Source organism: Panthera pardus, unplaced genomic scaffold (assembly GCF_024362965.1).
Source record: "Panthera pardus isolate Hobbes unplaced genomic scaffold, ASM2436296v1 HiC_scaffold_24, whole genome shotgun sequence".
In the NCBI taxonomy this organism is placed as follows: Eukaryota; Metazoa; Chordata; class Mammalia; order Carnivora; family Felidae; genus Panthera; species Panthera pardus.
Genome location: NW_026526810.1, coordinates 64,605,572 through 64,631,093, shown reverse-complemented (window position 1 = coordinate 64,631,093; position 25,522 = coordinate 64,605,572). Strand labels below are relative to the sequence as shown.

General features: G+C 39.9%; 1 protein-coding gene across 1 annotated transcript in view; it reads left to right on the top strand.

Moving 5' to 3' along the window:
* Positions 1-97: 97 nt before the first annotated feature.
* Positions 98-25,522, top strand: part of SUPT16H (SPT16 homolog, facilitates chromatin remodeling subunit) — a 39,346-nt gene continuing 13,921 nt past the window's right edge. Inside the window, exons 1-14 of the mRNA XM_019430588.2 lie at positions 98-283; positions 13,568-13,660; positions 14,773-14,943; positions 15,724-15,876; positions 16,671-16,817; positions 17,247-17,398; positions 18,590-18,762; positions 20,546-20,636; positions 21,815-21,888; positions 22,026-22,138; positions 24,099-24,164; positions 24,279-24,374; positions 24,483-24,598; positions 24,688-24,841. Coding sequence (XP_019286133.1) covers positions 218-283; positions 13,568-13,660; positions 14,773-14,943; positions 15,724-15,876; positions 16,671-16,817; positions 17,247-17,398; positions 18,590-18,762; positions 20,546-20,636; positions 21,815-21,888; positions 22,026-22,138; positions 24,099-24,164; positions 24,279-24,374; positions 24,483-24,598; positions 24,688-24,841 — 1,665 coding nt within the window. The 5' untranslated portion in view covers positions 98-217. The remainder of the gene's footprint in view (positions 284-13,567; positions 13,661-14,772; positions 14,944-15,723; positions 15,877-16,670; positions 16,818-17,246; positions 17,399-18,589; positions 18,763-20,545; positions 20,637-21,814; positions 21,889-22,025; positions 22,139-24,098; positions 24,165-24,278; positions 24,375-24,482; positions 24,599-24,687; positions 24,842-25,522) is intronic.

Below are 25,522 nucleotides of genomic sequence, written 5' to 3'. Positions count from 1 at the left end.
CTTCCTCTCCTTCCGCTAACCTCCGGAGAGAGGATTAAAAGAAAAAAAAAAAAAAAAAAAATCCAAGCGCTGTCGGGACCCGGAAGCGGAAAGGGCATCTTTGAGGTCGATACTTCCGGGTCACTGGGAGAGTGCGGGATTCCGGGGCCGAGAGCGGGTGGCGGATCCGGGACCTCGCGTGATTCTCGGAACCCGAGCAGGAGCGGCGTCTGTGGCTATGGCTGTGACTCTGGACAAAGACGCTTATTACCGACGAGTGAAGAGACTGTACAGCAATTGGCGGGTGAGATAGATCCCGTAATTTTCCCTGGGGAGCCCCCCTCTGCCATCCCATAATAACCCCATTTCTCGGCGCCCTTTTTTCCCTTTCCGTCGGGAATTCCCGGGTTCAGTGTCGCGCCCCTTTAGTTGCTGCAGGACCATTCACCGCAGGCCGCCCCCAGCGCCGCCCCGGAACAGGGAATCCCCCGCAATCACCCTGCCCTGCATCCACCACCATCTTCCCCGCGTGCTGGCCCCCGTCATGCATAACAGCCTCCTCTCACAATTCCTTCCCGCCCTGGAAGAGGCATCATCCTTCCCTCCCACTCTGTGATCACGTCTTGCTGCCCCCCTCCTGCAGTGTTCATACACACCCACGCACTCGCTCTGTCCTTCCAGAATCCGAGTATTCCGCCCCAGGTCCCGTCAGAATTGGCAACCTTCTTCGTAAAGGGTGGATGGAGGGGCCAGCAAGATGTGAATCCGGCTTTTCGTGTTTATCGTTTGCGGGGCTTTTGCTGGAGTTCAAAAAACAAAAAAAAAAAAAACCGCTCACGCGCAGCCGTCTCATGTTCTAGGCCCTGCTGTGGGTAACACAGAAACCCTAATGCTGAAAACCTGCAAGCATTAGTAATGCAAAAACGATGTGATGCTTAAAACCTCACTAGTTTTCCTCTTTGGTAGAGTATCCGGGGCACGTGTTGAGAAAAAGCGCTGTTGCAGTCTCCAGTGTTTTAAAGGTTGGGTAATTTTGCCGCTTGAGAAACGTCCACGATTGAAATTTATTTTTATGAAAGTAATTTATCAATTCATACATTTGATTGCGTCCTGTGGTGCAGGCTGAGCTGTCGAGCTTAAGTCTGGCCTCTGAACTCTGTCATCCAGGGAAGCTAAAACTAATAAAGACTTTTTAAAACCTGAAAAATGTCCTGACAAAAGTGATCAGTTCTGATTTTCAGCATGTAAATTGCCGTTCAAAGAGACCCTCCACTAAAAACCAAGCTATTAAACTTGGTCAGTTACCTGCCAGTCATATTAAAGGTTCATGTGTCTTTAATTCTTTGAAGATAAATGTGTTAGATAATTGAAAGTAAAACGGATTCTTTGTTGCATTTTTATGAAAATAAGGACTTAATCCTAGAAAAATGCCGAACATAGTTTTATTTTTAAGATTTTGTATTGGTTAATTTCTATCAAATGTTTTCACAGTTTCTTTCACTGTTACATTTTTAAATAATGCACGTTACAAAAACTTTCTGGGGCACCTGGGTGACTCAGTCCGTTGAGCATTGAACTCTTGATTTCAGCTCAAGTCAAGATCCCAGGGTTGTGAAAGGCTCCTCCTCCCTGAGCTTGGAGCCTGCTTAAGAGTCTCTCACTCCCTTTGTCTGTCTCCCTTCCTGCTTGCTCACACATATGCGCTCAAGCTCACTCGCTCAAGCTCACTCCCTCTCTGGTGCTCGTGGGCTCTCTCTCTCTCCCTCCCCCTCTCCAATAAAAAAAAAGTTGAGCATTCGACTTTGGCTCAGGTGGTAATCTCATAGTTCTTGAGTTGGAGCCCCACACCAGGCTCTCTGCTGTCAGCACAGATCCTGCTTTGGGTCTCTGTCCCCCTCTCTCTCTGCCCCTCCCCCGCTCGCTGTCAAAAATAAACATTAAAAAAGCATGCTGTGAAAAAAAATAAAAATGTGTTTTTAAAAAGAAAAAAAAAACTTTCTGAAAGTTGCAGTATTTTCCAAAGATTGATGTACAAGGGTGCAGTATATAATAAATATAAATAAATCAGAAACTCTCTCTTCCACTCATATACCCTGAAATTATACAGCTTAGATGTGTAGGTTGTTCCTAGTCCCAGTAATTAAGAGTTTATCAGGTTATTCTTCATCTTCTCTAGATCATTCACAAAAGCTAAGATTCATTTAGTCAGTGTTCCATTACGTGATTGATAAATGCAAAGCATGAGACTGGGAAAAACTGGAGGCCTAAAGACAGATTGGCAAACTTAATAATATTAAGTAGCAGTGTTTAAATCAAGGAAAGTTAAATTATAGGCCCTTGTTTTTTGTTCCTCAAAAATATTTTTGAGAGAGAGACAGAGGGAGAGGGCGCAAGTGAGCAAGGGGCAGAGAGAGGGAGAGAGAGAAAAGTGGGGCACAAGTCCACCCAAAGCAGGGCTCCAGCTCATGATGTGGGACTTGAACTTACGAACCATGAGATCATGACCTGAGCCGGTCAGATGCTTAAGGACTGAGCCACCCAGGCACCCAGAAACCATTAAGGTTTATCCTGGCCCTTCTACTTACGTCATTTGAAGAGGTATGTTAAATGTTAATAAGAACTGGTATTGTATAAAGTTATGTGTCAAGTCCACATGAAAATGTACTCATTAGCAAAATTTGTGGCTAATTATTTTGAAAATCTTATTTGAATAAACTTTCTATTTTCTTATAACTGTGAATTTTAATAATTATGTCCAGAACCCACCTGTAGAATTCCTTTCTGCATCATAGTCTTTCCAGGTTACAGTACTTCATTCTGACCTGCTTAAACAAAGATCATGGTTGTCGGGTAAATTCTGGTTGCTTATTCTCTTAGCTGTAGCAGAAAGATAGTGAAGTATATAGGTGCGTGCTATATGTATTTTTTACACTTTTTCCTTTTTTAATAAGAAAACTAGCCTTGAGATGCAGGAATAGCTTGAACTATACAGATCCCAAGTCTTGTATTGTCCATACCCATCTTCAAAGAAATATCCATTATGAAAAAAATTCACAAGCTAGAAAATTTGTTAGTTGCCACATCCACTTTTTTGTTTTAAATACCTGCACACATAAGCTTTTCAGAACTGTGTGATTGTGTGTGGTAGCTCCAGCTCTCTTCAGCCATAGAGATTAGTGGAGAACCAAAAAGCTACTAACCTTATTTTGTTTTTTAGAGAGAGAGCATGAGCGGGGGAGAGGGTCAGAGGGAGAGAGAATCCCAGGCAGGCTCTGCACTGAGCTAACGTGGGGCTCAGTCTCACGACCTGGGATCATGACTTAAGCTGAAACCAAGAGTCCAGCACTCCACTGACTGAGCCAGCCAGGCTCCCCATGTTTTGTTTTGTTATTTTTAATAAGAACAGGAGCTAATGTGACTTCTAATCTCACTTATCTGCAAATTGAGTTTGGGTTAAATACATATTGTGAGGCTACTGCAAATAACATATTATTTTTTATTACAGTTTTCATTAATTTATGTCTAAAAACAGCAACATCACACACTTCTGTTTGAGTAGAAATTTCCAAAACATTAGTAAGTATATAGTGTCATTTTAAAAATGAGAAAATCGGCTCAGTCGAAAATCAAACAGGAGATCTTCGTGACAACTAGAACTTATTACTGTTTTGTGACTGTAGATGTTGGAGTCTAGTCCAGTCCTGCCTCTTCTATTTTAGATCAGAACTTGCGTGAGCAGCAAGCATTTGCAGCCCTTGTCTATTTCTGTGTTAGAAAACTCCGGGTAGTGGCAGTGGATCGTGAGAGTGGGCTCTGGGCTTCTCCTCTCCTCTTATACTTAACTGGGTCCTTATTTAGGGCTCCCAGCCTTTTCAGGATTGTGATCATTTTTAACCAGGTACTATGATTAGTACTGCATGGGGTAAGAGGTGAAGGAGGTTAGTCTCCATTCTGCAGTTCAGCTGCTTTGAGAACCGAGGGAAACAATATCCAGGCACACCTCGAACCCTACCTCTTAGGGCATCCTGCTATGTGTGAACCTTGACTTTAGTCATCTGCCTTTTATCCCAAAAGAATTATGTCACCGTTTTCAAAAGGAAAGCCAGTCCAGTGCGTTCACTCACGTGCCTGTATGCCACGGGTCAGGATGGAAATGATGGGTGGCTCTAACCCTAAAAAAGAAAGTTTGTGTCCATGGAGAAAACTTTATGCTATAGTGTCTGTGCCTCGCTCAATTGGTGCTTTCTGACTGCTGATTTTTGTGTTGCGGACGAGTGTCTTGTTCTGGATTGCTCTCCAAAAGTAGACAGTTACCTTTTATGGCTTAGGAAGGTTCTTTAAAATATAGGCAATTCCCATGTTTCTTTCATCAAGATATTGGGTTATTTGTATCCATTCCCATTCTTAATGGCTCTTTTATCTTGAGTGAGGTAGATAAAGGTTTAAGTAATGTGTGGGTCCCTTGACTTCAAGAAGAGGAGGCTAGATGGAAGTAAATGCCTGAGCAGGTTGGGGTACATTTATTCTTGCATGCTCAACTTTTATAGTCTACTCCCGTTACTAACTTTCTTACATTTTTATCCCTGGTTACCAATTCTCGTGCCTGGCATGTAGTAGCCACTCAATGAACGATGGTGACAGTTTCTGAGCTTTCATGCATCCTTGCTTGGTTCGAAGAGGCTTCTGTCCAGGCTACATATAGGTGACCATAAGTTCTTCCTTTCCTGGTACTATTCACCTGTTGTCTCTATGTAATTATTAATGGCACACCTTTTTATTCTCCAGATTGTCTTGGTATGAATGACAAATTATATCCTGGCTATAACCCGGTACTTCAAAAATGTTTCCTCTTTTTAGTGCAATACCCATTTGGTTCAAAGGGAGATAGTTGTTCCTCTGTCATGGTATTTCCCCAACTTTTATTATTCTGATACCACCTTCACAGTTTCTGCTTATTCATTTTATCTATATGTACTTTGTACTTTGTTACTTTTAATTAAGTAAGTAATAACATAGGTTTTTAAAAAAACAGGTAGTTCTGAAAACCTTAAAAACCAGTCAACTGCCTCAGAAGCAGTTACTTTTAGTTCTTCTGCTTCATATTTTGAAATGCTGTCTATACATTGTTATTTCTTGAATTGTCAGTCTTAGATATTAACTGTTGTCTTGTTTTGGTAGTTTAGGATTTAAATTTAACTTTTGTATTCTGTCACACTTCATTCCAGCTTCCTTACCTCCTGATACTTTTTAAATCTTTCCCTGACAGGGTTGCCTGGGTAGCTCAGTCGGTTAATAGGCTCAGGTCACGATCTCGTGGTTCATGAGCTCCAGCCGTGCGCATCGGGCTCTGTGGTGATAGCTCAGAACCTGGAGCCTGCTTTGGATTGATTCTGTGTCTCCTTCTCTCTCTGCCCCTCCCCCAGTCACACTTTGTTTCTCTCCCTCTCTCTCTCTCTCTCTCTCTCTCAAAAATAAATAAACATTAAAAAATTTAAAAAAATAAATTTCTCTGGGGTGCCTGGGTGGCTCAGTCGGTTAAGCGGCCGACTTTGGCTCAGGTCGTGATCTTGCGGTCTGTGAGTTCGAGCCCCGCGTTGGGCTCTGTGCTGACAGCTCAGAGCCTGGAGCCTGTTTCGGATTCTGTGTCTCCCTCTCTCTGACCCTCCCCCGTTCATGCTCTGTCTCTCTCTGTCTCAAAAATAAATAAACATTAAAAAAAATAAATAAATCTCTCCCTGACACATTGTTATGGAAAACTTCAAACAGAGAGAAAAGTCAAAGATTTTTACAGTGAACACCTGTGTACCCACCACCTACATTAATAATTGACATTTTATTATACTTGATTTATCACATATCCACCCCTCTTGATAAGTTTTTTTTTTTTTTCACAATTTTTATTAAAATCAGTAGTAAGTTTACATTTTTATGCTCATGTAGATACTTTCACTGCTGGGTGAAGTAATAAAGTACAATTACCTTTCCTATTCTCTACGATTCATTTTTCCTGACACTAGTGATTGCCTAAATTTCTCTCTTTTTTTAAATGCTCCTAGCCCTAATTATTTCCTTCAGGCCTGTCATAATCTTCTCAATCTTTTATTTTAAAATTGTCACACGTGGGGCATCTGGGTGTCTCAGTTGGTTGAGCATCTGACTCTTAATTTCAGCTCAGATCATGATCTCACTCTTTGTGGGATCAAGCCCTGCATCAGGCTCTGCACTGACAGCATGGAGTCTGCTTAGAATTCTCTGTCTCCTTCTCTGTCTCTGCCCCTCCCCCACTCGTGTTCTCTCTCCAAATAAATACACTTAAATTTTTCACACTTGTCAGATATTTTATTAATTCTGTGTTGGGTTTTTTTTTTTTTTTAAGTTTATTTATTTTGAGAGAGATGGACAGAGAATCCCAAGCAGGCACCACGCTGTCAGTGCCCAGTGTGGGGCTCCATCCCATGAACCGTGGGATCATGACCTGAGCTAAAATCAAGAGTCCAGATGCTTGACAGAGCCACCCAGGCGCCCCAATTCTGTGTTGTTTTTTTAGCTTCACCACCATTCCCCTCCCCCAACCTTACATTATATTGTTCTATCTGTACAGGTTGTTCTCCAAGCCTACTGAACTTGGGACTTTCCAATATTGGGTCCCCTATATCCTACAACCTTTGTGTTGATTTTTTTTTTCTTGTAAGAGCATTTTCTCTAAGCTTTTTAAAGGATATAGAGAATATATGTTTCTTAAGCGGTTGTGTGTCTTAAGTTTTATTCTGTCTTCACTTTTGGTTAATAATATAGTTAAGTGTGATTAAAATTCAAGGTTGAATTCAGCTCAGAATCTAAGCAGTCATTCGGTAGTCTTCAAACTTGCAGTATTTTCAGAAGGCAAATGTGTCTCTTTCCTGATTCAGTATATATGGCCTGTTCTCTCTGAAACATTTCAAATCCTCTCTTTATCCCTTGTGTTTTGAAATTTCACTGCCTTCATAGGAGCCTTTTTTTTTTTTTCCTTCCATGCATTGAATTGGGGGGGCGGGGGGGGGGGTTCTGTTCAGTCTCCAGGCTCAGTGCCCTTCAGTGTTAGATTCATTCACTGTTTGATTACTTTTTTCCCTCCATTTCCTCAGTGATCTTTTTTGTTGCCCCTGATATTCCCCTTCCAGAGCTTTAGACCGCTTGACTTAAGTTTGTTGGCTATCTTTCAGTTTTGTTTCCTATCTTTGTCCTCTATTTCCAATACTGCTTCTTAACTTTATTTTCCCACTTACAGATTTTTAAAATTTTCAGCTATTTTTAATTTCTTCTTAATCTCTACTCTCGTTGTTTCATGGATATACTATATTTATTTTATAGGAGGTGTTTTTATTTAATTTTTATCTTCTGTTCTCTGTGTTGTCTGTTTCCTCTGAGTTTCCTTGATTCCTCTTACATATTGGAGACCTCACAGACACCAAAGTAAGACTTGGCTACCCATCCGTATTAAGAATAAAATAATAAGACACTGGTTGGCAGCTCTGCATGGATGGGGCCTCTCAAAGAATAGGGGTAACTGTAGAGTGAATAGGCTCACTTATTCCATGGAGGACCCCCAAATGTCAGTATGTGAAGAGTTTTCTCTGAATTCAGTGAGGACATGCAAAGAAAAATCTTAATTCGTTCCTGATGGTCACTCAAAATACAGACTTTAACTTTCTAAAAATTAGTACTTGCTTCTGCTGTGCCTAATATCTGAAGCTAGAGCCTTTTTGAGCTCATTTTTCCAGAGATTTTTGCTAAAGGATTAGGTGTTGTCTCAGGACTTTCAAGAACTGGGGGGGGGCAAGAGGCAGGGGAGTCCCTCTCTTAAGCTTACTGACCAGACCTTCCGTTTTTAGCCCTGAACTCACCCAAGTGCAGTATACTCCGTTCCCTTTCCCTGATACTTGGTGCCTCCAGAGTTTAGCCCCCTGGGGCTCTTTGAGATCTGCATACCTTACCATTGAGAAAGCTTGTCAGGCACTTGGGGTGCAGCTACCATAGCTCTGCTTAGTTGTTTCCCACTCATGTCCTCTTTTATCTTCCAGAATCCTGTTGAATTCTTTAAATCTAACTATATTCAGAAAGGATCCTTTACATCACTATAAATGGAAAATTGTGTCACTTTCCAAAATTAAAAAGTAAAGATCATATAAGCACAACAGCATTATTAAATTCTACCAGCTGTTAAGGACTAGCATTGAACAGATATGTTCTTTTTTAAAAATTTTTTTATTAAGCTTTTATTTTAATTTCAATATAGTTAACATACAGTGTTATATTAGTTTCGGGTGTACAATATAGTGCTTTTATACGTTACTCAGTGCTCATCATGATAAGTGTACTCTTCATCCCCATCACTTATTTAACACACTTCCCCACCCACCTCCCTTCTGGTAACCATCAATTCTCTATAGTTACGAGTCTGTTTCTTGGTTTGTTTCTCTTTTTTTTTTCTTTGTTCATTTATTTTGTTTCTTACAATTCACATACTAGTGAAATTATGTGGTGTTTGTCTTTCTCTGACTTACAATGCTTAGCATCATACTCTAGTTCCATCCATGTCATTGCAAATGGCAAGATTTTGTTCTTTTTTATGGTTTAATAATATTCCATTATATATATATATGTGTGTGTGTGTATATATATATGTGTGTATGTATATATATATGTATATATGTGTGTGTGTATGCATATATGTGTGTGTGTGTATATATATATATATATATATATATATATATATGCCATTTCTTTATCCGTTCATGTATCAGTGGACACTTGGGCTGCTTCCATGATTGGGTTATTGTAAATAATGCTGCAATAAAACGTAAGGGTACATATATCCTTTCAGATTAGTATTTTTGTATTTTGGGTGTGTAAATACCCAGTAGCGTGATTACTGGATCAGAGGGTAGTTCCATTTTTAACATTTCTTAAAATTAAAAAAAAAAAAATTTTTTTTATCTTTATTTATTTTTGAGAGAGGGAGAGACAGAGCATGAGCAGGGGAGGAACAGAGAGAAGGAGACACAGAATCTGAAGCACGCTCTAGGCTTTGAGCTGTCAGCACAGAGCCGATGCAGGACCCGAACCCACGAACTGCGAGATCATGACCTGAGCCGAAGTCGGACGCTTAACCAACTGAGGCACCCAGGGGCCCCTATTTTTAACTTTTTGAGGAACCTTCTTACTCTTTTCCACAGTAGCTGTACCAGTTTGCATTCCCATCAACAGTGCACAAGGGTTCCTTTTCTCCACATCCTTGCCAACGCTTGCCGTTTCTTGTGTTTTGTTTTGTTTTGTTTTGTTTTGTTTTGTTTTAGAAACAGAGGGAGAGAGAGAATCCCAAGCAGCCTTGACACTCAGGGCAGAGCCCGACACAGGGCTTGATTCATGACCCTGGGATGATGACTTGAGCGAAAACCTAGAGTCAGATGCTCAACTGACTGAGCCACCTAGGCGCCCCTTGTGTTTTGGGAGTTTTGTTTGTTTTTAATGCTTATTTATTTTGAGAGAGGGAGAGAGAGAATCCCAAGCAGGCTCCACAGTGTCAGCACAGAGCCCATCTTTGGGCTTGAACCCACGAATTGTGAGGTCATGACCTGAGCCAAAATCAAGAATCAGACACTTAACTGACTGAGCCACCCAGGCACCCTAGTGTTTAAAAAAAATTTTTTTTTAATCTTTATTTCTTTTTGAGAGAGAGAGAGAGCAGGGGAGGAATGGAGAGAGAGGGAGACACAGAATCCAAAGCAGGCTCCAGGCTCTGAGCTGTCAGCACAGAGCCCAACAGTCTCTGATCTTTGCTTGAAAACTCAAATATTAAAAATAGATCTAACCTGTGACCCAGCAATAGCACTGTTAGGAATTTACCCAAAGGATACAGGAGTGCTGATGCATAGGGGCACATGTACCTCAATGTTTATAGCAGCACTTTTCAACAATAGCCAAATTATGGAAAGAGCCTAAATGTCCATCAACTGACGAATGGATAAAGAAGATGTGGTTTATATATACAATGGAATACTACTTTCCAATGAGAAAGAATGCAATCTGGCCATTTGCAGCAATGTGGATGGAACTGGAGAGTGTTATGCTAAGTTAAATAAGTCAGGCAGAGAATGACAGATACCGTATGTTTTCACTCATATGTGGGTCCTGAGAAACTTAACACAAGACCATGGGGGAGGGGAAGGGGAACCTTGATACAACCAATGCCAAGAAAGGCTCTTTAGGGTCTTGAATGATTTAAGAATGTAAAAGGGCCTGCTATCAGTCTGAGAACAACTGAGCTATATGATTCCGATGACATCACACATTAACACTAATTTTGGTATTAAACATTCTCTCCTCTCCCAATTTTTGCTACATATGCTCTAGTTCTTCATTAAACATGGATTTTGTGGCAGTAATATTGCCGCTACCTTGATAACCTCCCAAAATTAGGAACAAGAAACTGCCTATGTTTAATGCTTATGTGTTCTAGCTACAGATAAGTGTAATTTCCATGCCCATACATCTGTCTATAAAAACCACTGAAATTAATCAAAAAGCCTCTTTTAGTATTTTTTGATATTTGAAATCTTGCTCCAGTCAAAACCTTTCAACAAAGAAAAAGATATCAACATGTATAAAAATTCAGAATACATAGTAATACATTTTTAAAAAGTATACACAGTGTAATCATGTAACTTAGTCATTAATGATATGGGAAATTTATCCAAAGTGATCTCAATAAAACTGAAAATAGGGAGACAGAAAAAAAGGCCCACATATTCAGCTTTTTTATGCCAATGGGGAAGCAAACTCACCTATTCCAAGGATTTTAATTCCTATAAAATGCCTAGTTTTCCACTGCCCATCACAAAGGTGATAAACTCAAATTTTATCATTGACTACATAATACATTTTCATTTTCCTTGAACTGACAGGCTCACTTCACTCATTTTCAAGAAAATGTATGCCTGTTACCCAAGTCTGCTTAAATGGCTACTTCAACTTGTTATTCAAATAATTGTAAAGTTTTCCTTAAGATAACCATCATATTTCAATTTGCACACAGAACTGGTTTGTGTGTACTTCACGTTTCTTTATACAAAATATTAAAAAGACATGCTAGAGTGTTGGGATTACTTACTGTTGATCATTTTTATTGCATCAAGGACATTCTTAGAGAAATAGCCTCCCCTTCCACGAGTATGTGGTAATGAATTACTTTGGTGCCAATTACCTTGATTTGTGCTAAGGCACTAGCTGTTTTTGTTGTTGTTGTTTAATTTCTTTTTAATATTTTTAATGTTTTTATTTATTTTTGAGAGATAGTGCAGACAGAGAGGGAGACAGAATCGGAAGGGGCGCCTGGGTGGCTCAGTTGGTTCAGCGCTGGACTTCAGCTTAGGTCATGATCTCACAGTTTGTGGGTTCAAGCCCTGTGTCGGGCTCTGTGCTGGAAGCTCATAGCCTGGGGCCTCCTTTAGATTCTGTGTCTCCTCTCTTTGCCCCTCCCCCTGCTTGTTCTTTCTCTCTGTCTCAAAAACAAATATTAAAAAAATATATATTAGAATCCTTAGCAGGCTCCAGGCTCTGAGCTGTCAGGACAGAGCCCAGCGCAGGGCTCAAACCCATGAACCATGAGATCATGATCTGAGCCAAAGTCAGACACTTAACCGACTGAGCCACCCAGGGACCTGAAGGCACTAGCTGTTTTAACTACCGTTGCTTTTGCATTATCAGTGAGAACTAATGATAAACCTTCCCAACCTGAAGGAAAACATTTTCTTCCTGAAAATCAGTGGGGGAATGCATACAGTTTCTATGTGGTAATTTCTTTGGGTTATGTATTTTTTTGTGGTAGAGAAATTCAACAGAACCCTTAATTGTTGTACTATATTTGGATTCTTACCGGCAACCAGAAGCTTTGTTGTGTGGAAGAGTCTGATGTAGATGTTTTTCTTGACTTTATAGGGAAAGTTAGAGATTTGACCTGCTAGCCCACAATTTCCAGTCTTTTGGTCTTACGGAACCGTTGAAGAGTAGCTGATGGAGTGGTTGCAGGACTCACACTTCTCAATTGCAAAACTTAAGATAAAGCTGGAGTAATCAAAACGACATGATATTGGTATAAGGATGGATGCTTAGATAATGGAATAGAATTGAGAATCCAAAAATAAACCCTCACATTTGTGTCATTTGATTTTTTTTCTAATACATAATTTGATTTTTTTTCCCTAATACATAATTTGATTTTTTGACTGGGACAGTTCAGTGGGGGAAAGAATAGTCTTTTCAACAATGAGGTAACCATATGCAAAAAAATGAAGTTAGGCCTCTTCCCCACACCATACACAAAAATTAACTCAAAATGAATCCTAGATCTAAATATCAGAGCTAAAACTATAAAACTGCTATAGAAATACAGGTAAATCTTTTATGTCCTTGGATTAGACAAAGCCTTCTTAGATATGGCCTCAAAAGCACAAGAAAATAATTTGGACTCCTTCAGAATTAAAAACTATCATGTGTGAAAGGACAACATCATTAGGAAAGTGAAAAGAAGCCACTGAATGGAGTAAATTTGTAAGTCATATCTGATAAGAGACATATCTGGAATATAAAAGGAGCTCTTATAACTGAATAATAAAACAGTAATTCAGTTACACAATGGGCAAAGGATGTGAATAGGTGCTTCTCCAAAGAAGGTAGACAAATGGTCCGTAATCACATGAAAATGTGCTCAGTATCATTAGCTGTCAGAGAAATGCAGATCAAAACTACAGTGAGATACTACTTCACATGCAGTGGACAATGTCTCTAATAAAAAAAAGCCAATCATTATGTGTTAGTCAAGATATGGAGAATTTGGCATCCTGATAAATTGCTGTTTGAGAATATGAAATGGTGCGGTCACTCTGGAAAACAGTCTGGCTCCTCAAAAAGTTAAACACAGAGTTACCATATATATGACCTAGTAATTCTTCACGTAGGTATGTACTCAAGGGAAGTATGTCCACACAAAAACTGACATGAATCTTCATAGCACCATTATTCACAGTAGCCAAAATATGGCAATAACCCAGATGTCCAGCAGTTGATGAATAGATACAGTAGTAGATCCATACAGTGGGTCCTTAGTCACAGAAAGGACAAAGTACTGACACATGCTACAACATAGGTGAACCTTGAAAGCATGTTAAGTGAAAGAAGCCAGATGGAGAGGCCACATATGTTAGTCCATTTATACGAAATGTCCAGAATAGACAAATCCGTAGAGACCAGTTAGGTTAACAGTTGCCTAGACCTAGGTGGAGATGTAGGCCATCTTTTGGGAAAGAGGAAAATGTTCTAAAGTTAGATTGTGATGGTTGCAGAACTCTGAACACACTAAAAGCCGTTGAATTGTATGTAAGTTCTCTCTCAATAAAGCTGTTTAACAAAGAGAGTAATGACTGTGAGGCTGCCAAGCAAACTTGGCGTTACTATTAGGAAAAAATTCTATACCCTGAGTAAATACTGAACTTTGTATTCCAGTTTTACTAGGATAAAAAGATGACCAAATTACCTACTCTTTACTTTTCAGAAAGGAGAAGATGAATATGCCAACGTTGATGCCATTGTTGTATCAGTGGGTGTTGATGAAGAAATTGTTTATGCCAAATCAACTGCCTTACAGGTGAGAGGTTTATGGCAGTTTTAGGCCTGAGAATCCTCGAATCATCGATGGCACTGTTCAGTGTGGTATTCACTAGCCATATTAAAAATTAAATTCTTCAGTCCCAAGTCTCAAGTACTGAGTACCATATTGGAGCTGGTAGAGAATATTTCCATCATCATTAAAAGCTCAGTGGACCCCCCCCCCCACACACACACACAAAACAAGGAAGAAAAAATTTTAAAACATAAACACATCCTTATTTAAAAAGAAAGAAAGAAACAACCATACTTCAACTAAAGAAACACAAAAAAAGGTTTGGTGGACAGCCCCAAAAAAGAAGTATATAAATTGGGATAGATTTAATCGTATATAACAATAAAATCTAACAGTGGATTAAGTAGAACGGTTTTTTTCTCTTTTAGTTAGTCTTCAGGAACACAGGGTTTTTCTGGTCTGTCTTCTGCCATACATAGAGGCCAGCCCTTGGGCTCATGGTGCAAAAATTGCTAGAGCTCCAGCCATTACATCTGCATTCCAAGTAGAAAGAATGGAGAAAGGGAAGAAAATGAAGACATCTTTCCCTTTATGAAGATACTTGAAGTCCCACAGAATACTTCTATTTATAACTTATTGGCCAGAATTTAATGGCCATAAGCTGCAAGAAAGGACAGGAAGTAGTCTTCATGCTGAGTGTGCCCAGCTAACAATCCCAAGTCTTTCTGAGAGGGAAGAAATGAGTAATTGGTAGGCAGCTAGCAGTCTTTGGGGGAGGTAGAATGTGCATTTCCCTGATGTGCTACTTTGTCCCTTGTTTTATGCGTTTCTGTTCTAAATAACCGTATAGTTCATAGAAACACAAATTATCCGTATGATTTGGTGGTCTTTATTATGGAATATTTCAAACATCAAAGTAGATAAATAATAATGTGACACTCTAATGTACCCATTATCCAATATGTACCCATTATCCAATAAATTGTAAGCTCTTGGCCAGTTTCATTTCATTTGTATCCACATCTAGCTTATTTTGAAGTTAATTCCAGATACCTTATTTTATAAATATTTCTGAGTAAGTACATTAATTTTTTTTAATTTGTAAATACTGTTGTTACTTTTGTCTTTTCCTATAGACGTGGCTCTTTGGTTATGAACTGACTGATACTATCATGGTCTTCTGTGATGACAAAATTATCTTTATGGCCAGCAAGAAGAAAGTGGAGTTTTTAAAACAGATTGCTAACACTAAGGGCAATGAGAATGCAAATGGAGCCCCTGCCATCACACTGCTGATACGGGAAAAGGTCAGAACTAGTAAAGAATGTGTCATAAATGTGAAAGAATGTTTAAAAGTAATAAATGGAAATCCCTCTAGGAATTTAAAAATATACAGGAGAAGATTTTTGCTGGCTAACATTGTAATTACAAAGTTTTAGCACATCTTCGTTGTGTTGGTTAGGAAGAAAAAAGTTCAGTAACCCTGTCGGTTCTGTAGCAAAACACACAGGCTGTGAGATTCTGTCAAACATGGACTTTATGTGTCCATTCTCAAGGGTAATGTCAACTCGTTTGTTTTCATCTTAGTACTTCAATTGGCATAAATACCTGGGGGTTTTTTGTTTTAAGTCCTCTCCTAACATGGGGCTGGAGCTCACAAGCCTGAGATCAAGAGTTGCAGGCTCTCCCAGCTGGGCGCCCCTAGAACAAAAATAATTTTAAACATCCTTAAGAAAACAGATGTACCTCATACTCAGTGTTTATCATATGTGGTCTTTTTTGTCGTACTTTCCACCTGACACTTTTTCTCAGGATATTGTTCCCCTGTGTGCATGAGTGTTTTAGCTGTTCCTGAAGAAAAAGAATAGTCTTGTCAACTTATGTGGCACTTTAGTTTGTAAAAATATCCAAAGAAATTTTGTGTTAACTTTTAGAGTTAATTCTGCCATAAGGAAGTAAGTAGGTGAGGCATGGGGAGAAAATTTATTCTTTCTATCGTTCCAAATATTTGTGCCTGTTACTAGTAGAACATAGATGTCTAATTCTAAAACTAATTAACAAGAGTCTTTTCTTTGTGGCACTGATAGAATGAAAGCAATAAGAGCAGCTTTGACAAAATGATTGAAGCCATTAAAGAAAGCAAGAACGGCAAGAAGATTGGAGTGTTCAGCAAAGACAAGTTCCCTGGAGAGTTCATGAAGAACTGGAACGACTGCCTCAACAAAGAGGGCTTTGACAAAGTGAGAACACTCCCAGAAACATGCAGATTAGGAGTTTCAAAGATAGAAGTGTGACAGCTTTCCATAACAGATAGTGCAAAGAATATGTTTTGGGAAAAGTATATATTCCTTCAGATTTCCATTTTCCATTCTGTTTGGCTGAGCAGTAAGCCAGTTTGACTTTTCAGTCAGGAATGGCCCATTTGGAAGATAGTTTAGCTCTTGCAGGGGGAAACAGAAACCTCTCTCTCTCTCTCTCTCTCTCTCTCTCTCTCTTTTTTTTTTTTTGTTAAATATTTATTTTGGGAGAGCATTGAGGCACAAGCAGGGGAGAGGGAGAGAGAATCCCAAGCAGGCTCCTCACTTTCCTTACAGAGCCTCATGCAGGGCTTAAACTCACAAACCACAAGATCATGACCTGAGCTGCAATCAAGAGTCAGACTCTTAACTGAGCCATCCAGGTGACCCCAGAAAAATCTCTTATCCAGAAAAAATACATTTTTTCCCCTCCCTGCTCTCCTGCCTGTCTTCCTTTTCTGCCTTTATAAGATCCTCTAGAGAAGAGTGTTTACATTTACATTTAAATGGTATATTAGTTCAATGCCTTTTAGAATACACACAGTGAGCTGGTAATGAGCTATTTTAAATGTTTATTCAGTCCAAGAAAAGAGTATTTTTATATTCCGTAAACTACTGATGAATGGTGTGCTAAATAACCAGGTAACTTCACTGATGATACTCACATTGGGAGAGAGGCATTTTTTTTTAGCAGTTCTGTATTTACCTGTTAGAAATTCTTATCACTTTGACTGCAGATAGATATCAGTGCTGTTGTGGCTTATACCATTGCTGTAAAGGAGGATGGGGAGCTCAACCTAATGAAGAAAGCAGCTAGCATCACCTCTGAGGTCTTCAACAAATTCTTCAAGGAAAGAGTCATGGAAATAGTTGATGCAGATGAGGTAAATGGAGAGGGGAAAGTCTGTACTATTTTAATGAAGCAGAAGTAAGTCCCTACCGTGCAGTGTTTTTTGCTGCATGTTTGGCTTCCTTTGAAATTAGGCCTTTGATACAGAAGTTGCTGGTGTGTAATTTTGCCCGTTCTCTTTCTAAATAACTATAAACCTGTGCTAGTTTCCTGATGTTACCCAGTATTTTACTTGAGAATTCCTTGCATAGCTGTGGATTTCACATATTCTCAAAATCTGCTTTGCAGGTATACCAGTATATTACCTGACACGTAAGCCATTTCATAAGGCTTATATAACATCTTCAGTGATGTCAGGATATGTGTTGTCCTCAAATAATGTCCAAAAATTCAACAGTTTTAGACTCTTTGCCACCCTCTGGTGAATATTGTTAAACATTGTTTTATTTCTTTATGCTTACAGAAAGTTCGACACAGCAAACTGGCTGAGTCTGTGGAAAAGGCCATTGAAGAGAAAAAATACCTTGCTGGGGCAGACCCTTCTACTGTGGAGATGTGTTACCCTCCTATCATTCAGAGTGGTGGCAACTATAATCTCAAGTTCAGTGTGGTGAGGTAAGTATGAGAACTTCAGATTATAACAATCAGAGCATTTCAGCTTTCGGCCTGTTTTTTTCTTGGACTCATTTTGGAATTCAGAAAAGTTTAGTCTCTGTACCCTACGTGGAGCTCAAACTCACAGCTGAGAGATCAAGACTCAGACACTCCACTAACTGAGCCAGCCAGGCACCCCTGCATATTTTTATCTTATTTCACGTTGGTACTCCCTTTTACTTGAGCATTTATTTCATTTTGCTTTTCCAGATGATTAAAAATACCAAGAGGGCCACCTGGGTGGCTCAGTCGGTTAAGCGTCCGACTTCAGCTCAGGTCATGAGCTCACAGTTCATGTGTTCGAGCCCCACGTTGGGCTCCGTCCTGACAGCTCAGAGCCTGGAGCCTGCTTCAGATTCTGTATCTCCCTCTCACTCTGCTCCCCCACCCCCATTCATGCTCTTTCAAAAATAAATAAATGTTTAAAAAAATTGTTTTAAATATCAAGAAAAATGTAAAACATGTTGAGAAAAACCATTAAGGTATTATGAGATATGCCATAATGTAATTCCCCTTCTGAGTTTTTTCTTTGAATGAAAGGAAAACGTGCTATTTATTTATTTATTTATTTATTTATGAGCGAGCAAGCGAGCACATGCATGTGTGAGAGCAGGGAAGGGTCAGAGAGAGAGACAGAGTCAGAGAATCCCAAGCAGGCTCCAAGGCTCTTAGCTGTCAGCACAGAGCTCAGCGCGAGGCTCGATTCCGTGAACTATGAGATCATGACCTGAGCCAAAGTCGGCCCTGATCCAGCTGAGCCACCCAGGTGCCTGTAATTTTTAAAAATATTATGAAGAATGCTGTTTTTCCTGGTCAGGCTGAAGGAACTAATTCATAATGCATAGTACAGTTCATAGTGGCTGGTGGAAAAGTGATGGCTTACCCTTGAGCTTAAAACTATAATGAATAGAATTTGGTATATTTTTTGTCTATTTAGGAAACCACAAGTAAGCTTCTCACTGAATTTTTATCCTGTGAGCTTCAGTCAGTAATTTTACCTCTTTATAAGCTAATCTGTTTTTTAAAAAGAGTGTAGGTCCTTCTTCAGCTACGGGATATAACAGGGAAAGGTGATTATAGATGTTTTATGCCAGTGCTACTAAGGACTTTGCTAGTTTGCGTAATGAAATGCTTTCTTCTTTTGGTCTCTAGTGACAAGAATCACATGCATTTTGGGGCCATCACTTGTGCCATGGGTATTCGCTTCAAATCTTACTGCTCCAACCTTGTTCGCACTTTGATGGTTGACCCTTCTCAGGAAGTTCAAGAAAATTACAACTTTTTGCTCCAGCTTCAAGAGGAACTGCTAAAGGAATTAAGACATGGTGAGGTGCCTTAGAAAAGATTCGGAAATGAAGTCAACTAAAGTGTCTCTAGTGTTTAAGTGCATTTATATCCCTGAGGCGTTTATACTAAAAATAGAATTTGATTTTACTAGCTTTGAATCACCCTAGCATTTCACTCTTCAGTCTTTTAGCATGAGTGGTTGTTGTGGTTTTACATTGGTGTTTGCAGAAAACTTCTGTGACCAGTTAGGCCTCTGCATCCAAATCTTCATAAAATATCTGGCCTTGTTACTTTTCTTTGGTTCTGAGAACTAGTATCTCTAGCAACAGAATGTGTATTGTTAATTCTACATTGAATGGATACAAGGAATCTTAGTCTAAGGGCAAAACTAATAGCAACTCTGCTAAGCAAGCAATTGCATATCTCAGAAGGAAACAAAGTGCTTGACACCACACCTCTTTTGTCTTGAGACTCTACACTCCTAGTTGGCGAAATGGGACTTCAAGTTTTCTACTCTATAAGCCCACCCATGTGCCCATAGCTTCTAGATACAATTCCTCCGTGTTACCTCAAGTCGATCTTGAGAAATCCTATTGGAAGTAATAGTCCCAGGTAGTTTGATGAGGATAAGGACTCCTTTGAGTCCACCATATCTAGACTCCTCTGGCTTGAAGACTGTGTTCATACTATAGATCATGAAACATTAAGGCCAGAGTCCTCCTTTTTTTTTTTTTTTAATTTTTTTTCAAAAAAATTTTTTAATGTTTATTTTTGATAGAGACACAGAGCATGGGTAGGGGAGGGGCAGAGAGAGATGGAAACACAGAATCAGAAGCAGGCTCCAGGCTCCGAGCTGTCAGCACAGAGCCTGACATGGGGCTCGAACTCACGAACCATGAGATCATGACGTGAGCTGCAGTCAGACATTTAATCAACTCAGCCACCCAGGTGCCCCTTTTTTTTTAATTTTTAAAAAGTTTATTTTTTTAATTTAAATTTAAGTTAACGTACGGCGTAATAACAATTTCAGGAATAGAATTTAGAGATTTATCACTTACGTGTAACACCCAGTGCTCATCCCAACAGGTGCCCTCCTTAACACCTATTTAGCCCATTCCCCACCCAGCTCTCCTCCAGCAAACCTCAGTTTATTCTCTGTATTTAAGAGTCTCTTATGGTTTGTCTCCCTCAAGGCCAGAGTCTTTGTAATAGTAATTCACCCATTCAGTAGTCCTATTTTTCAAAATGTATGATAACTTGAATTATTACGCCATTTATCAACTCAAATTACTTCACTGAGACCTGGCATCCCATAGTCCTCCTGCGTCATTGATTCTCAAACAGTGTAACTAAGAGTGACTAGGTGAGTTGTTTATTTAAAAATGCAGAATTCTAAGCCCTACCACTCCTGCAGCTTCATTTCTTAGTTCACACTTTGAGAAACTCTGCTTTAGGGAACTTAATAGGTGAAAAAATGTTGATGGAAACGTAGTGGTCGTAGGGGCTCCTGGGTGACTCAGTCGGTTAAACGTCTGACTTTGGCTCGGGTCACGATCTCACAGTTTGTGAGTTCAAGCCCTGCGTCGGGCTCTGTGCTGACAGCTCAGAGCCTGGAGTCTGCTTCGGATTCCGTGTCTCCCTCTCTCACTGCCCCTCCCCTGCTTGCTCTTGTGCACTCTCTTTCTCTCTCTCTCTCTCTCTCTCTCTCTCAAAGATAAAGACATTAAAGAAAATTTTTTTTTTAACTTGTGGTCATTTTTGTTTTTGGGGGTTTTTCTCCACCTAAGATACTATAATGTTTCCTTTCTGTCTTGTCATTAGGTGTGAAGATATGTGACGTGTATAATGCTGTCATGGATGTGGTTAAAAAGCAGAAGCCAGAGTTGCTGAACAAAATAACCAAAAATCTAGGGTGAGATGTGATGAAGTTCATTGTCACTCTGAGACAGTTTTCATGACTGGCCGTGGTCAGGCAAAATATTCTTAGATCAATTCACCCAACATTTATGGACTCTTAAACTTACGGTCCAAACACATAGTGTTATCAGAGAATGTGGGAAAGATTTCATTTCTACTTCCTGGGAAGAGGTAGAGATTTTTGCAGACCAATGTAGTAGATGCCAATAGACCTTCTAGGCTTAATACTAGTGTTAGGAGTCGTTACTTAGTGTATGTCCTCTTTTAGAACACTTCAGCTCACATTTGCAAATGAAATACTCTTGAGATATCCTACAATTAAATTTTTTTTTTTCAATTTTTATTTAATCCAGTATTTCTCCAATGTATTTGACCATTCATCACCTAGAAATACTCAACATCTTATAGAACCAAAGACATTTTGGAAGACAGAGGCTCTGGGCAGTTTCCTTAGATGGAAACTAGTCTGGGATATATAGTTTCTTTCTGGAATTTTCTGATGGACAAGAGGAAATACATTGGCTGTACCAAGTCTTGGCCCAGGTGACTTAATCCTAGTTACCAACAGTCCACAAAAAATCACCTTGCTTGGGGCACCTGAGTGGCTTAGTCAAGCCGATTCTCGATTTCGGCTCAGGTCGTGATCCCAGGGTCGTGGGATCAAGTTCCACATCTGGCTCTGTGCTGAGTGTAGAACCATGTTTTAAGATTCTCTTCTCCCTCTTTCTCTTTCTCCCACCCTCCCCCCTCTTTGCCCCTCCACTTGTGCTCGCTTTCTAACTCCTAAATATAAAAAAAAGTTTTTAATTTTTATTAATTGCTGTGCTTAATCCACTTACTATGGTCTTGGTAATATTCCCCTTAACAGTCTACTAAGTTGTTTATAGGAAAACTGGTAGAATATTGAAATTTAAATATGGTGTATAAGCTAAAATAAAGAAGGCTTGATATAATAAATGTTACACGAGGTACTTAATTAGGAAATCTGTTTCAACATATTATTAGCCCAAAGACTGTCCTCGAATCCTCTTCCTTAACTGACTGAGCAGCAGGGCCAATCACTCAACATACTTATCTGCCTTATCCTGAAAATTGAAATAGAATATATTGTACTTGACCCATGTTAGAGATCTTTTAGCCTATTGCTGAAATTTCTCTTCATTTCCTTTTTAGGTTTGGAATGGGAATTGAATTCCGTGAAGGCTCTTTAGTAATTAATAGTAAAAATCAGTACAAACTAAAGAAAGGTGAGTTTTACAGGCGTGCAGTAGGAAAATACTTTTTTGAATAATTTCCTTTAGCTTCATCTTCCCCATTTTCTGTGTAAAATCTACACTTCTCCATTCTCTCACGGTTATAGACTGACTCCTGTTTGCTGTTTTAGGGATGGTTTTCAGCATCAATTTGGGATTCTCAGATCTTACTAACAAGGAAGGGAAGAAACCAGAAGAGAAAACCTATGCTCTGTTCATTGGTGACACAGTGCTTGTGGATGAGGTGTGTATTCTTCTTTGACCTTTGATTGTTCATGAACTAACATTGAAAATACATTTTATATTCTTTGGAGTTTTTTTCTTAAAGGTGTTTGTTAGGGGCACCTGGGTCAGTTAAGCGTCCGATGCTTGATTTCGGCTCAGGTCCTGATCTCATAGTTCATGGGATTGTGCCCCTCAGTGGTCTCTGTGCTGATAGCCCAGAGGCTGCTTGGGGTTGTCTCTGTCTTTGCCCCTCCCCCACACGCTTGGGCGTGCGCTCTCTCAAACTTTTTTTTTTTTTTTAAGTGTTAAATGCTAGCTGAAGGGAGAGGTCCATGTGACAGTGACCCAATACAGCTAGGAATAGAGATTGTCATCCAAATACAGAGAATAATTTATTAAAAAATTTTTTTAATGTTTATTTTTGACAGAGACAGAGCATGAGTGGGGGAGGGGCAGAGAGAGAGGAAGACACAGAATTGCAAAGCAGGCTCCAGGCTCTGAGCTGTCAGCACAGAGCCTGACGCAGGGCACAAACTCATAGACCGCAAGATCATGACCTGAGCCCAAAGTCAGACACTTAATCGACTGAGCCACCCAGGCACCCTCCTTTTTTGTTGTTGTTGTTTTTTACATTTATTTACTTTTGAGAGACAGAGTGTGAGCAGGGGTGGGGCAGAGAGAGAGGGAGACACAGAATCAGAAGCAGGCTCCAGGCTCCGAGCTGTCAGCAGAGAGCCTGACGTGGGGCTCAAACCCACGAACTGTGAGATCATGACCTGAGCCGAAGTCGGACGCTTAACCGACTGAGCCACCCAGGTGCCCCACAAATACAGAGAATAATTTAAACCACACAGTTCAACTTGTGACTTGAACCTGGATCATGATAATATTGGGAACTGATTCTTTTTTAAAATTTTTTTAACAGCTTTATTGAGTTACAGTTTACATACCATGCAGTTCACCTGCTGAAAGTGTTTAATTTAGTGATTTTTAGTATATTCCCAGCAATCAGCACCACAGTCTAATTTTAGAACATTTTTATCACCTCAGAAAGAAACCGTGTACCCTAGCAGTCACTCCTCATTTTCCCCCCAAACTCCCCAAACCTAGTCAATGACTAAACCACTGGTTCTGGGCAGTTGTGGTCTTTTATAATTCTTTTTTTCACTTAGCAGAACTGATCCTTAATGTTCATAATAGCAAATACTTCTGAGTTCTTATTATGTTAGCACTTTTATGCATTAATTCACTGAATTATGATACCCTGTGAAGTAGATACTTTATCCTCAGATAAACTGGGGCACAGAAGTAGAAGTAAGTTGCCACATATCACCACTAGAAAGTGATTGAGGCAAAGGGCGCCTGGGTGGCTCAGTGAGCATCTCTTATTTCGGCTCAAGTCATGATCTCCCAGTTTGTGGGATCGAGCCCCATGTCGGGCTTTGCACTGACAGTACGGAGTCTGCTTGGGATTCTCTCTCCCCCTTTCTCTCTGCCCTTTCCCCACTCGGGTGCACTTGCACTCTCTTTCTCAAATAAAACTTTTTTTAAAAAAACAAAACAAGGGAAGGAAAAAAAAAAAAGAGGCTAGAGTGGGAGAGAGCCAAAGCATAAGAGACTCTTAAAAACTGAGAACAAACTGAGGGTTGATGGGGGATGGGAGGGAGGGGAGGGTGGGTGATGGGTATTGAGGAGGGCACCTTTTGGGATGAGCACTGGGTGTTGTATGGAAACCAATTTGACAATAAACTTCATATATTGAACATAAAAAAAAAAAGAAGAAAATAAACATTGAAAAAACAAAACAAGAAAGTGATTGAGGGACGTTTCACATCAAGCCTGTATTCGTAATCATTATCCCAGAGATTTTAGTATCCACAAGTTTCGAAGCATTGGCCAACTGTATACTAGGCTAGAAAGTGAAAGTGCTTTATTTAAATGCTCTTGTAAATGTCTCTGACTTCTTCCTTTTATTCCAGGATGGCCCAGCTACTGTCCTCACTTCCGTGAAGAAAAAAGTGAAGAATGTGGGGATTTTTCTAAAGGTAGGAAGAAGAAAAGCAAGTGGTGTAGGAAGTTTGGTACTGTGGAAAGGCTAAAGTAATAACTGGCTAAAAAGGTTAAAACTGGAATTGCTGATTCTCATTTTTCCCCCATAGAATGAGGATGAAGAGGAGGAAGAGGAGGAGAAAGATGAGGCCGAGGACCTGTTGGGAAGAGGTTCTCGGGCAGCACTGCTTACTGAAAGAACACGAGTGAGTTTGTTGTTTTAATCCACATTGATCTCTCTCTCTGTCCTCTGGCTCCCATCTGGGGCACGTCTGTAAGACTGGCAGTTCTGCTGACTTGGGTGTGTCCTCTAGAACGAGATGACCGCAGAAGAGAAGCGGAGAGCGCATCAAAAGGAACTGGCAGCTCAACTCAACGAGGAAGCAAAGAGGCGACTGACTGAACAGAAAGGAGAGCAACAGATTCAAAAGTAAGAGTTTGTGTTGGGCAACGAGGTTGTCTTAGGTTTGTATTTGATTTGTAGAAATTCCTCAAAAAATGTTTTTATCCCCACTCCAGAGCTCGCAAATCTAACGTGTCCTATAAAAACCCATCTTTGATGCCTAAGGAACCACATATTCGGGAAATGAAGATCTATATCGACAAGAAGTACGAGACCGTGATAATGCCTGTGTTCGGTATCGCAACACCTTTTCACATTGCCACAATCAAGGTATGAGCATTGAGTCAGGATCCATCCAGACTGGTTCTGAAACTATGAGTTGTGCTTTCCATAGATTATTTTTCCGATTCCTCTACCCTCTGCTCATTCTCCACCCTTCTCACTTTGCTGACTCCCCCTCTCCTTGTCTCCTGCTGTTGTTCTCCTTCTTTTCCATTTTGCACTTGGTTAGAAAGTTCAGTGATCTCCTAGTCTAGAAATATAATTTGCATTAAGCATTTGTCTTATTTTGTTTTAGTTTTTTTTATAGGGAGAGAGCATGAGTTGGGGGAGGGTTGGAGAGAGAATGAATCCATAGCAGGCTCCATGCTGAGCGTGGAGCCTGACTTGGGGCTCAATCCCACCACCCTGGAATCATGACCTGAGGCAAAATCAAGAGTCGGACGCTCAACTGACTGAGCCACCCAAGCACCCCCACCCCGCCCCCCGCATTAAACATTTTTTAGCATGTTTTTGGACATGTGGTTCAGGGTACTCTGAGAAGCCAGTGATTCATTTGGAAGCACACATCTTGTCATACAAAAAAAATAAGCTAGGTGAAGGTAAAAAAAAATTAGACTTCGGTGAAGGTTTATAGGCTAGGTTTAGCAGTCAGGTTGTAACTCCTAATTTAATTTTAATGTCTCTAAGTACTAACCTTTACTTTGGAAAGAAACTTGTTTATTTTGTTAA